Source organism: Chiloscyllium punctatum, chromosome 9, assembly GCF_047496795.1.
Source record: "Chiloscyllium punctatum isolate Juve2018m chromosome 9, sChiPun1.3, whole genome shotgun sequence".
NCBI lineage: Eukaryota > Metazoa > Chordata > Chondrichthyes > Orectolobiformes > Hemiscylliidae > Chiloscyllium > Chiloscyllium punctatum.
In genome coordinates, this window is record NC_092747.1 from 55,442,919 (window position 1) to 55,456,569 (window position 13,651).

Below are 13,651 nucleotides of genomic sequence, written 5' to 3' on the forward strand. Positions count from 1 at the left end.
TTAGGTGAATTGGCCATGCTAAATTGCCCGAAGTGTTCGGTGTAGGGGTAAATGTAGGAGAAGAGGCCTGGGTGGGTTGCGCTTCAGCAGGTCAGTGTGGACTTGTTGAGCCGAAGAGCCTGTTTCCACACTGTAAGCAATCTAAAAAGAATCCTCACTGATTTTTAAATTTTATTTTTATCATTTTGGTTTGGAGTTGTGAAATGAGAGTTTAAAGCTGAATGTGACTTTTGAGTTGTGAGCAACAGCTTGTATTTTTAAGAGAAAATGAGATCAAACTAATTTTTGCTTATGAGGCCAGGCCTGGAAGTTAAGTGTAAGCTGATTCTTGTTCAAAGTTCTCTGTAGACATTTCAACCCCAGAGAGGCATTATGCTGAAATAAATGACAGACTTTTGAATGTTAACGGGGGACCTCATAGGGTGGTTGGTGCCAAAAGAATGCTTGGGGTGGTGGTGGGGGGGAAAGAGAAAAAAAAACTGGTTTTGAACTGTTATTTTGTCAGAAGGATCGTGGCTGCAAAAGCTACAGAATGGATGTTTGATTGTAAGCTTATTGAAAGTTCAGAGAAATAAATCTATTTTCAGAATCAAGTGAGTATTGTTCGGACAGCATACAATCGCATGTGGCTGTGATATTATGGTTCATAGACTGCTTAATTGAACTGGATATCTCAGATTTTCTTTCATCTTTTACTTGTTTGTTTGTCTGTCTTTGAGAGTAGGAGTAGAATCAAAGAAGATTGGGTTTAAATCATAGACATTAAAGAGATTACCTTGTTATTTAACTTTAATCTGCTAAAGCTACTGTATTACAAATAAATTGTTGTTAACTTTTTTTGTTGTCTGACATTGGTTATTCATAAATTCTGGTATTAGTTATTCAGAGTCTGGTTAGGAATCATTGGGGAAATTTTGAGGGTCAGTGACTAATTTCACTATGTTGTGATGTGGAGATGCGGTGTTGGGCTGGGGTGGACAAAGTCAGAAGTTACATGACACCAGGTTATAGTCCAACAGGTTTATTTAAAATCCCAAGCTTTTAGAGCGCTGCTTCTTTGTCAGGTGAAATGGAAGGAAGCACACAGGCACAGAGTATATAGGTGGAGACATAATGGCAAGATTATTTCAGATAATTAAGATAAGTACAAATAGTGTGAGTGGAGTGTTGGCAGGTGAAGAGTGTCTAACAGTGTGGGTAAAGTGCAAACAGCTGAAAAACAAGCGAAAGATGACCTATCAACAGATTAGTTAAGGCAGAGATAATTACAAATAGTCAAAAATAAGATGGCGCTAGAGACAAACCAAATGGCTGGAATAACATGAAGAGGTATCACAGTTGCAAGTCAGCTCATATTGAGGTGGAGACCAAAGGAGTCATGCAGTGCTGTTGCCTTCAGAGCCAAGTGCTGATGAGGAATTGGAGATCACTTTTCAGACTATTAGATGAGGAATGGAAGGTGGTACATCTGTTACTGAAGGGAGGTGTTGCAAATCACACATGAAGTTTGCATTGCAGCACACAGGGATTTGAAAAACTCTGGTGTTCCATCAAGGATTTTACCTGGCAAGTTTTGCATGTAGATGTGCTGTTTTGTAAAACATGCCATACCTGTCAAGTTGTCGGCAAACTTCAAAATCAAATTAAACTAGGTTTTGAGGAAGCAGTCAGCCGTGTGCTAATGGATTGTGTTGGATCATGACCTGAAACTAAAACTGCAAATTAATTTATCCTTATCGTTATGGATTTCCAGCCTATTCCCCTCTGGACAATCCAAGTAAAGCGGTAATAGAAAAACTAAGTTTTTTTTTTACTCGTTATGGCCTACCAATGAAAGTACAGTCTGATCAAGGAATACACTTGCATTAACACTTATCCAAGATAGCATTAGTAGTTTGGGGATTAAACAATTTTGGTATCGACCGCTTACCATCTGCAGTCCCAAAACGCTTTTGAGAAGAATCACTAGACACTCATGACCATGATCAAAGCTTATTATTGTGTCCAAAGGATTGAGACAAAGGGTTAGATTTTCTCTTACTTGAGATCAGAATTCTCCTAACGAATCTACTGCTTCAGGCCATTTTGAATTATTTATGATGGTGAAATAAGAGGACCATGAAAACTAATTAGAGATAAATTGAGTCAGGAAAAAAACTTCAATGTTAGCATATGTGTTGAGAAGTAGGTTGAGAGTTGCGCAGGAATATTTAAAAAGTTCCTAAAATATAATGAGTGGGCAGATGAGCATGTGACAACCAGAAATTTCAAAGTAGGTGGAGTTTTGGTACTCTTACTTATACAAGGTAAGTCACTAAAAGCGAAATTCATGTGTCTCTGCAAGGCAATTGAAAAGTTAGTAAGATAGGAGGAAAAAGAATCAATTGTGTCACACAAACCTGTTAAGTGTTATTGCAGAGAACATGATGAGAATGATGTAAAGTAGTAAGTGTAGTAGAGGAGGATAAAAGAAAGAGTGAACAACAAATGGACAGTTCCCAAAGTGAACTTCCCACTAAGTTAACAAATTCGGAGATATTAGAAAGTTTGGAGCACTGCATACAATTCTGGACACCCTGTTAAACGAAGAATGTTATTAAACTGGAAAGGGTGCCAAAAAGATTTACAAATGATGTTACTGAGACTGAAGGGTTTGAGTTATAAGGAGAGGCTGGATAGGTTTGAGACTTTTTCCCTGGAGTGTAGGAAGCTGAGGGGTGACCTTTTAAAGGTTTATAAAATCATTAGGGCTTAGATAAGGTGAATAGCCAAGGTCTTTTCCCCAGGACAAGGGGATTCCAAACCTAGAGGGCATAGGCTTAAAGTGAGACGGCAAAAATTTGTGAGGGACTTGAGGGACAAAATTCCACATAGCACAGTGTGTATATCACAGAGGAAGTAGTAGACGCAGGTACAATTACAATATTTAGTCATTTAGACAGGTACAGCGATAGGAAAGATTTAGAGGGATATGAATCACAAGCAGGCAAATGGGACTAGTTTAGTTCAGGAAACCTGGTCAGCATGGACAAATTGCGTGGAAAGGTCTGTTTCCATGCGGTATGACTCTATAACTGTATAACTAATTTAGACACTGCATTTTCCTATGTTGAGAAAGATCAACAGGGAAATATGGTATGATTGCTTGGGAAGTGAAAATTGGTTTGCAAAGATACACTTGGGTATACCACATTAACCAAATATAAGGTTGATGTTGATAAATCAGACCCAATAAAACAAAACCCATATTGGTTAAACTCAAGGAAACAAGCCAAAGTGCTTGCTGGAGAATTGCTTGATCAAACCAAATGAGTAATGAAGCATTCTCCTGCTGTATTGGTTCCTAAACCAGACTGCTCAGTTAGATTGTATTTACTTTCATACTGTCAAAACACAAAGGTGGATTCATATCCTATTCCCAAACAAGATTGCATTGATACAGTTGGTAGTGTGACATTCTTATCTAAAATTGATTTGTTAAAAGGATACTGGCAGGTAAAATTGACACTCCAGTGCGAAGGAAATTTTCATTTTTTGCCACTGATTGCACCAATATAGCGTAATGCCATTTGGATTTAAGAACACCCCAGCCATATTTCAATGATTTAATGGATAGAGTTATAGCTGAAATACCTTATTGATGGCAACATATATAGTATGATGTGGAAGATGGTGAGAAAACCTATTTTACACAATTGCAGTCAGCCAGGTTTGTGTGAAGTCAAGTAGAAAGTGAATTTTTAAAAGCCAAGGAGACATATTTAGGATATCTTGTAGGATATCCTGTCACCCAGGACAGCAAAATTAAGTGGTTTAATTTACTTTTCCACGTCTAAAGCAGAACATGATATAAGGCTTTTAGGACTGTGGATTTTATTGAAAGTTTGTGCTTTTTTTTTTAAGTACAGTAGTCGTACCCTTGACCAACTTGCTGTGAAAATAGACAAAGATGGCATGGCCAACAGAAGGCCAGGCCTGGAAGTTCAGAAAAAACTTCTGCACTGACAGTTGAGGCTAGGTCAATTGTTGGTTTGAAATTGATATAACCTTTACTTAATAAAAATCTAAAGGATATGGATGAGAAAACAAATATATGGAGTTCAGTAATGTAATTTCACAGAAACATAACGCAGAAGGAGGCTATTTGACCCATTTGAGGATGGGAGAATAGATTTGAGGATCTAAGTGATTTACTCTTGTCAATGTGTTCCAACAGGTTGAGAATAAGTTGGTTATTCAGCTACTGTATACACTGCAACTGAGTCCAAGAGACTCAGTGCAGTGGTACTGTCCCTACTATTATGTCCTGTAGACAGACAGCCAACACATATCAGCCTCCTTATCTCTGTATTCACAACACATTAAAATTAAAATAATCAATGACCCTCAAAATTGCCCCAGTGGTTCCTAACCAGATTTTCTGAATAATCATTTTCAGTCTTTTTGAACATCAGTATCCAGACACCAAATTTGTAGTTCAAATCTCACATGTTCCAGAGTGGTGGTCATTTAACATCTCCAAATGAGTTGCTTAGAAAATATCTGCAACTGAGTTTAGTTGCCTAATTGCAGATGTATTTTGCAACATAATCTGTTTTGCTAATCTGATTTAGATAAACTAATTCAGCTCAGGAAAAAAAATTAAATTCTGGACCCTGCTTGTTTGTATAGTTGAGCATTGCAATGCATTTACTTATTAAGCTACTTAACAGATTAGTTAAAATTCATAGAACATAGAGTAATACAGCACAGGAGGAGACCCTTTGGCCCACCATGTCAGCATGGACCGTGATGCTATTCTGAACTAATCTCATGTGCCTGCACATGGTCTGTGTTCCTCTCTTGCCTGCCTGCTCATATTTGTCTAAAAGCCTCTTAAACGTTGCTATTGGATCTGCTTCTACCATCTCCTCTGAGAGCGCATTCCACCTCCTATCTTATGTTTTAAAAAAAACTTGCCTTGCAACCTCCTTTTAAAATTGTTTTCTCTCATCTTAAACCTATGCCTCCTAATATTTGACATTTCCATCTTGGGGAGGTGGGGTGTGGGGGGCGGGGAATTGGGGCGCGGGGGAGAAAGACTCCAACTATTTACCCAACCTCTGATTCCCATTACTTTACGTACTTCAGTCAGGTCACCCCTCAGCCTCCGCTCTAGCGGACAATCCAAGTTTGTCCAACCTTTGCTTAGTTATTGCACTCCAATCTAGGCAATATTCTCTTTTTCACCCTCTTCAAAGTCTTTACATTCTTCCTATGGTGTGGCAACCAGAACTGGATACGTTACTATAAATGTGGCATAACTAAATTTTATTAAGCTGCAATGTGATTGCCAACTTATACTTGATGCCCTGACCAGTGAAGGCAAGCATGCCATATCCCTCCTTTTCCACCATCTTCAATTGTATTTCCACTTTCAGGGATCTATGGACTTGTACCCCAAGATGTCTCTGCATATTAATGCTCCATTTACTGCTTGCTTTTCTTTTACATTTGACCTCCCAAAGTGCATTGCCTCTCACTTGTCCAGGCTTAAACCCCATCTACCATTTTTCTGCTCAACTTTATCCTTTGATAACCATCCTCATTATCCACACTATCCACTACTACACCAATTTTTGTGTCATCTGCAGACTTAACAATCAGACCACTTACATTCTCATGAAATAACTTATATAAATTACAAACAACAGAGGTTCCAGCACTGAAATTTGCAGCGAACACTATTGGTCACAGTCATCCAATCAGGAAAAACATCCCTCCACAACAACCTCTTCACTCAAAACATTTGTGACTAAGTGTTTCAGCATGTTGCAAAGATTTTATTTCAGTGGAATTCCAATGTAGATTGCATTGATTTGATATCTAGCATTCAATTTCACAACACTGTTGGCATTGACTTAAAGGTTGTCAGAATAGTTACAGAGGCTTTTTCATCAAAGTCGTATATTGACCCATTACTGTCATTTATATTACAGGTTGTCTTTTACATCATATATAGGGGAAAATGGTAATTTTTGCAATTGTTGCCAGATGGTCTGGTCAGTGGTGAGACTTTGTCTTTTTGTTTTAATGAGTAAGTTGAACACAGATGGATTAGCTTAAAAGAATTCACTTCTGCAATGGATTTACCATGAATAATTTTGAATTATAGTACAATATCTAACTAAGCCATAATGGCTGAAGCACAAGTCAGCATATGCCCAAGCATAGAGATAATGTTGGACTATAAACTGCGTCTATAGCATACAGCATTTATCAACATCCTATTACTTTTGCCGCCTGGATGATTACACTCGCTGGGGCAAAAATTCATAGTCAATACGTCTGAGTCAGAAGAACCAGTGTCCACAAGGAAAGATCTACATACAAGTTGTTCTGGTATAATGCGCATTTCGCAAACAAGAATTGTCTATAATGCAAACTTGCAGCTGAACGGGTATAGTAATTTTCTATAGCAATCTTGTACAGTGCAATTTTCAATCGCCGTTTCCTACAGTGAGATTTTTCTCTAGCATAGGGTTGAGTGGAATGCAACTGTCGCATTACAGCAGAACGACCTGAATTCAGGTACCTTTTAATGGTCCGTGTTTGGTTGTTTTTTCTTCCAATCTTCCATTGACCCAACTCCAAGATGACGTATTACAATGTCAGATTTTGTCTGCCATAAATGACCTGAATAACACTCTGTCCCACTTGTTCCTTCCCTCTTCCTGGGTTCTGCTGTTTCATCTAGTGTCAAAGATGTGATGAAGTATGAAGTTTGTGAATCTGCTGTGGTCAACTGAAGCATTAAGTAGTCATGTTACAAAAATCAGAGCTTCTATAACTAGCACCTATGTGACATAGTTACCAATGCAGTAATACATTTAAAATTTCTCTTGTTGCTTCAGCTCTGCTGAAGAGCTTTAGATACTGCTTTTGCAAGAAGTACCACAGGATAATCTTCTATTTTTGAATTGTCTAGGGCACCTTACAGAATTCATTTTATTTGATATTAAGAAAATATAACTAAGATACTATTAATTCCTGGAGTGTGTGAGGGTCTGTTGATTTCATATGTAAGATGTATGATTCATTGTATTTTTGTCTCTTTTTAGATGACTGAGAAGTCACAATGAGTGTAAAGGCATTTGAACTTGTTCCTGTGCTTGGACAGGATCTGCTGATAGGAGACAAAACTTGGATTTCTGTTGACTGCATTGAATGTTGTGGGAAGAACCTTTATGTAGGAACAAGTGACTGCTGTATCTATCACTTTAAATTGGAAGAGAAAGCATCCGCCTCCGGGAGACTTGCATATACTCCAACAAAACAACTACACAAGTATCTAGGGGTAAAAAAGGCTGTGAATGAGCTGAAGGCAGCATCTGCTTTGAACAGGCTATTGGTTTTATGTGACAATATTGTCATTTTAATGGATATGATCAGCCTAGAGCCTGTACCATCAGGAGCTAAAATCAAAGGAATAACTGCATTTGTTGTGAATGAGAACCCAGTGACTGGAGACCCCTTCTGTATTGAGCTTTGTGCCATTTCAATGAAGCGGAAAACTGTACAAATATACACAGTACATGAGGACCGTGTTCAGTTAATAAAGGAAATATCTACACCAGAGCAGCCAGTTGATATGGCTGTAGATGGGTACTTCCTTTGCTTGGCAATGAGCACACAATATATTATTTTGAGTTATAACACTGGAACTTCACAGGATCTGTTTCCATATAATAGTGAGGACAAACGACCGATAGTGAAACGGATTGGTCGAGAGGAATTTCTGTTAGCTGGTCCAAGTGCATTGGGTAAGTTTATTATGATATTTAGTGTCATTTGGTGTATATGATTACTATTACAAAACTAACATGGAGTTTAATTGTTCCAGAGGAGTGGTGAATGAATCATCCATTTCAAAAATTTGCTGCCGGTTTCAAACCCAATGTATATTCTCATAGGTACGCGTGATTTTTAACCACTCAAACGCCAAGTAGAGAGCAAGTGGGGCAGTTGGATTCCACTAAGGGACTTGAGGTTTTGGAAAAAAATAAAGATGCTTCTGTATTTTGTTCTTTATAAAGTGAACCATAGAAGGTAGGATATTATTTTAAGGGGTGGATACAAAGAAAAAATTCCCAATTTACCTTGCTAATTACATTGGTTCTGTTACTCAGTCTTGATATTTAGCAAGATTGTCACACACTGCTCAGTTGGAAGAGATCTAATTTAGTGTTGTAAAGGGGTCAGATGAAATGGGTAAAACAATAGATGAATACAAGGAGGCGATAATTTTAGGTAGACTCAAATAATTCCTATGGAGGAGGATATAAAAGCTAAAGTTCTATAAAGACTAAAGAAATTTTAAATTATGACACACAAGGTTCATTTAAAGTAGAATATCTTTATGCCTGCATAGTGTAGGATATAACTGAAAAGGAAATAAGGAAGCAAAATGGGTTTATAATTCCAGTTCATATAAATTTATCTTCACTTGGAATAACCGATTAAAAATTGACAACCCATGCTGATTGTTAAAAGCAGAAATCATATCTAATAAACTTGATTTGAGTACCTTGGTAAAATAATGGTAATAATTAAGAATATAGTGTAGTTGATGTTGTGACTGTAAGCTTGCAATAGGTTTGATAAATAGCAAACCTGTTAAGTTTGAATCTCTGCTATCTCTTGATTATTTCAAAGCTTTCTAAGCATCTGGTTTTTCTTTTCCCCCAATTTGTGGCTTCTGTTCTGGGTCAGAATCTTTTATTTCTGACCGTGTCAGGTCAGGCACCCATGGTATGAGGCAGTTGGGTGCCCATGGTATGGGGCTGGTCAGATATTAGGAATTAGGAATGATCAGCCATGATCATATTGAATGGCGGTGCAGGCTCGAAGGGCAGAATGGCCTACTCCTGCATCTATTGTCTATTGTCTATTGTCTATATTGTGTTGTAGGTTGAGTTCAGTTTTATAATTAGCTTGGAGTTACAACAGGTTTAAATCCTGTAACTTCATCTGGGTAAATATCCAATAATTAACAATAGGGATGTTTTCAGATGGTTAAAGTGCCAAGTAATTGTCTTTCAGAAGCTTCACCTGTCCAGGCAACTACTATGCAGTCAGGCCATCTGAACTCCCAAGAGACCATGATGCACATCGTTCAGGGTCCAACCAGTCTCCAACTTTCTGGTGACCAGAAGATCTGAACCATAGTGTCTAACGTCTTACTTATCACTGATCAACTGATCTGCCTGTAGTTATTAGAAATTAGGAACTCTAGTTTGAGGGTGTAAATTTTTACTTTCCAATCTTTGGCATCGCATCTCTGTCTCAGGGATTCCTTCCATGACCTCCATTTTCACTTGCCTTATTCCCTCTTCCTGTAGCAAACTGGGATGCAAGCCATTCGGACTAGGTGTCTCTACTCTGACCACAGCTAGCTATTCTCAAAAAATGTTCTCTCTCTATTTTCATTCTGTCTATTATCCCGACCAAATCACTTTACCCTTTGGTAATCAATGAAGCAAAATAGACCCTTTCCCTTTGCCTCTAAGGGATCCCCTGCTTGACTACCCAGTTACTATCAACTAGAAAGATAAGCAGCAGGTTAATATGTGTGCAGGGCTTAAGTTCAAGGCAGGCTAGGAATGAAGCAAAAAGGAAGGATAACTTAGGACATATTACTAGAGGTGATGGAAATAATGAGAATAAGAAAATTAGCATTAAGGTGCTTTACCTGAATGCTCGTAGTATTTGTAACAAAATAGATGAATTAACAGCACAGATCATCGTAACTGATTGACATGGGTAGGCATCACAGAGACGTGGTTGCAGGGGGTTCAGGGCTGGCAGTTAAACATCCAAGGATTTGCAACTTATTGAAAAGACAGGGAGATGGGCAGAGGGGGAGAGGTTGTCCTGTTAGTTAAGAATGAAATTAAATCTATGGCACTGAATGACATCGGGACAGATGATGTGGAGTCTGTGTGGGTGGAGGTGAGGAACCACAAAGGCAAAAAAAAGGGAGTTATGTACAGACCTCCCAGCAGTGGTCAGGATCAGGGGAGCAAGGTGTACCAGGAAATAAATGGGGCATGTAGAAAGGGAAGGTCACGGTGATCATGGGGGATTTCAATATGCAAATAACTGGGTGAATAATGTTGCCAGTGGATCCAAAAAGGGGGAATTCATGGAATGTTTACAGGATGGCTTTTTGGAACAACTTGTGATGGAGCCCACAAGGGAGCAGGCTATTCTGGACTTCGTGCTATGTAATGAGCCAGACTTTATAAACAATCTTAACGTCGGGGAACACTTAGGAGGCAGCGATCATAATATGGTAGAGTTCAGTCTGCAGTTTGAAAGAGAGAAGGCAAAATCAGATGTAATGGCATTACAGTTAAATAAAGGTAATTACAGGGGCGTGAGAGAGGAACTGATGACTGGGAAGTCGAAGATTGAGAAGACTACAAAAACAAAGAAATAAGGAAGGAGAGGATCAAATATGAAGGTAAGCTGGCCAGTAATACTAGAAATGATAGTGAAAGTTTCTTTCAATACATAAGAAATAAATGGGACGCAAAAATAGAGATTGGGATACTCCAAATTGATGCAGGAAGGCTAGTGATGGGAGATAAGGAAATAGTTGAAGAACTTTGTGTCAGTCTTCACAGTGGAAGTGTTGGGAGTAATATCCTAACCATTAAGGAGAGCCAAGGAGCAGAGTTGAGTATGGTAGCCATTACAGAAGAGAAAGTTCTTGAAAAGCTAAAAGGTCTAAAAATTGATGAATGTCCTGGCCCCGATGGGCTACATCCTAGAGTTCTGAGGGAGGTGGCTGAAGAAGTAGTGGAGGCACTGACTGATCTTTCAAAAATCACTGAACTCTGGCAAAAGTCCCAGATGATGGGAAAATTGCTGTTGTAACCCCCTAATTCAAGAAAGGATCAAGACAAAAGATGGAAAATTATAAGCCGATTTAGCCTAACCTTGGTTGTATGTAAAATTCTAGAATTGATCGTTAAGGATGAGATTTCTTGGAAGTGCAGGGTTGTGTTAGAACAAGTCAGCATGGATTTAGTAAGGGGAGGTCATGCCTGGCAAACCTGTTAGAATTTTTTGAAGAGGCAACAAGTAGGTTAGACCAGGGAAACCCAGTGGACGGTATCTACCTAGACTTCCAAAAGGCCTTTGATAAGGTGCCTCACGGGAGGTTGCTGAGTAAGCTGAAGGTCCATGGTGTTTGTGGTGAGCTACTGGCATGGATTGAGGATTGGCTGTTTGACAGCAGGCAGAGAGTTGGGATAAAAGGTTCTGTTTTGGAATGGCAGCTAGTGACAAGTGGTGACCCGCAAGGTTCAGTGTTGGGGCTGTAGCTGTTCACTTTATATATTAATGATCTGGATGAAAGGATTGGGGCATTCTGGTGAAGTTAGCTGATGATATGGAGTTAGGCGGACAGGCAGGTAGTGCTGAGGAGATGGGGAGGCTACAGAAAGATTTAGACAGTTTTAGGGAGTGGCTGATGAAGTTTAGAAATGGCTGATGAAATTTAATGTGAGCAAATGCGAAGTCTTGCACTTTGGAAAAAAGAACACAGGCAAGGACTATTTTTTTAAATGTTGAGAAAATTCATAAAGTCAGTCTCAAGGGATCTGGAGTGCTAGTCCAGGATTCTCTAAAGGTTGACTTGCAGGTTTAGTCTGTGGATAAGAAAGCAAATGTAATGTCATTTTGTCTCGAAGGTTAGAATGTAAAAGCAGTGATGTGCTACTCAGACTTTATAAAGCTCTGGTTAGGCCCCATTTAGCATGCTGTGTCCAGTTTTGGGCCTCACAACTCTGGATGGACATACTGGCACTGGAGCGTGTCCAGTGGAGATTCACACAGATGATCCCTAGAGTGGTAGGCCTAACATATGATGAATGGCTGAAAATCCTGGGATTGTATTCATTCGAGCTTAGAAGGTTGAGGGGAGATCTAATAGAAACTTACAAGATGGCTTAGAAAGGGTGGATGCTGGGAAATTGTTTCCATCAGGTGGGGGTACTAGGACTCGTGGGCACAGCCTTAGAATTAGAGGGGGTCAATTTAGAATAGAAATGAGACATTTCTTCAGCCAGAGAGTGGTGGGCTTGCGGAATTCTTGCCACTGAGTGCAGTGGAGGCTGGGACATTAAATGTCTCCAAGGCAGAGATTAGTGGAAGCTATGAAAACCGGATGATTTACATTTTGTCAACATTTTCCCTTGTTATCTGGGATGCCGTGCTGAAGGGAAGGATTTGAAGTCACTTGCCTCATTTGGTGAAGCCATGAAAGTAGAAGCAGGAGAATGTCATTTGGCTTTGCTGTACCATTCAGTAGGATCATGGTTGTTCATTGAACTCTGATCCCTTACCCTCTTTCTCCCATGCTCTGTTCTCTTTATCCCCAAGAATATATCGAACTCATTTTTGAAAACATGTTTTCGGCCTCAACTACTTTTTGTAGCAGAGAATTCCACAGGCTGACTACTCCCTGAGTGAAATAATTTATCTTCATCTCTGTCCTAAATGGCCTGTCTCTAAGCCTTAAATTGCAACCCCTGGTTCTGGATTCCCTCAGTCTTTGGGAACATCCTATGTCTAATACCCTGTCTAGTCTTGTTAGAATTTTCTAGGTTTCTACGAGATCCTCCCTTATTATTTTAAAGGTCCTCTTTTATGTTACTTCAGAAAGAGGGAAGGTTTGAAGGGATATGGGCCAAGTGCAGGCGGGTGAGACTGGTTTAGTTTGGGCACATGGTCAGTATGGATTGGTTGGTCCGAAGGGTCTGTTTCCATGTTGAATGACTCTAACTCCTATTATGTTTTCACATGGGAAGAGATGGTGATATATTGGTAATCCCAGTGGATTGGTAATCCTGTAATCCAGTCTAATGTTTGGGGATGCAGGTTTAATCTCCCCACTCCAGCTGGACGAATTTAAATTCAATTAATAAATCCTAGAATTGAAATCTGTAATGGCAACCATGACACTATCATTACTTGTTGTAAAGCCCATCTGGTTCACTGTTGTCCTTTTAAGGAAGGAGTTCTTCCCTCTTTACCTGCACTAGCCTTCATGTAACACCACACCCACAGCAATGCCCTATGAAAATGCCTGGCAGATCAATTAGGAGCCTAGTCTTTGTTGACCTATCTATCCCATCGGCATGTACCTAGTTTGTATAGTGAGGTGCTGAAAATTGACACCGTGCCAAGCTAAACTCTGCAGATAAGTTAATGTTTTAAAAGCCCCAAGCAAAGCTATTATTTTCAGGTTATAGGAAATAGGTGGAGAAAAAGGGGGCCAAAACAGTTAATTTTTAAGTAGTTTAGTGCAGAAGATGGTGAATCAGAATGTGCTAGAGTCTTTATTGGGGGAGTTTGAAAGGGTAGGAAGGGGTAGAGAGTTTGGAAAAGATACTTAATGAAGGTGCATTAATTTTTAGAATCCGTGAGATAGGCTGCAGATTTTTCTTTTATTTCTGTGCAGATTTCCAGTTTGTCACCTTATGCTGTAATTGTACTGATAAATGTGCAACGCATTTGAGAGTCAGGAACTTGTATTCAATGACAAAAGAAACGGTAACCCTTGGGTAATAGCACAACTTCTTGGAGAGGTTGATAATTGATT

General features: G+C 39.3%; 1 protein-coding gene across 3 annotated transcripts in view; it reads left to right on the plus strand.

The window, feature by feature from the left end:
- Positions 1 to 13,651, plus strand: part of tgfbrap1 (transforming growth factor, beta receptor associated protein 1) — a 64,543-nt gene that overhangs the window by 8,142 nt on the left and 42,750 nt on the right. For all 3 annotated transcript variants that reach the window (XM_072577578.1, XM_072577579.1, XM_072577577.1), the window contains exon 2: positions 7,101 to 7,802. In XM_072577578.1, coding sequence (XP_072433679.1) covers positions 7,118 to 7,802 — 685 coding nt within the window. In that variant the 5' untranslated portion in view covers positions 7,101 to 7,117. The remainder of the gene's footprint in view (positions 1 to 7,100; positions 7,803 to 13,651) is intronic.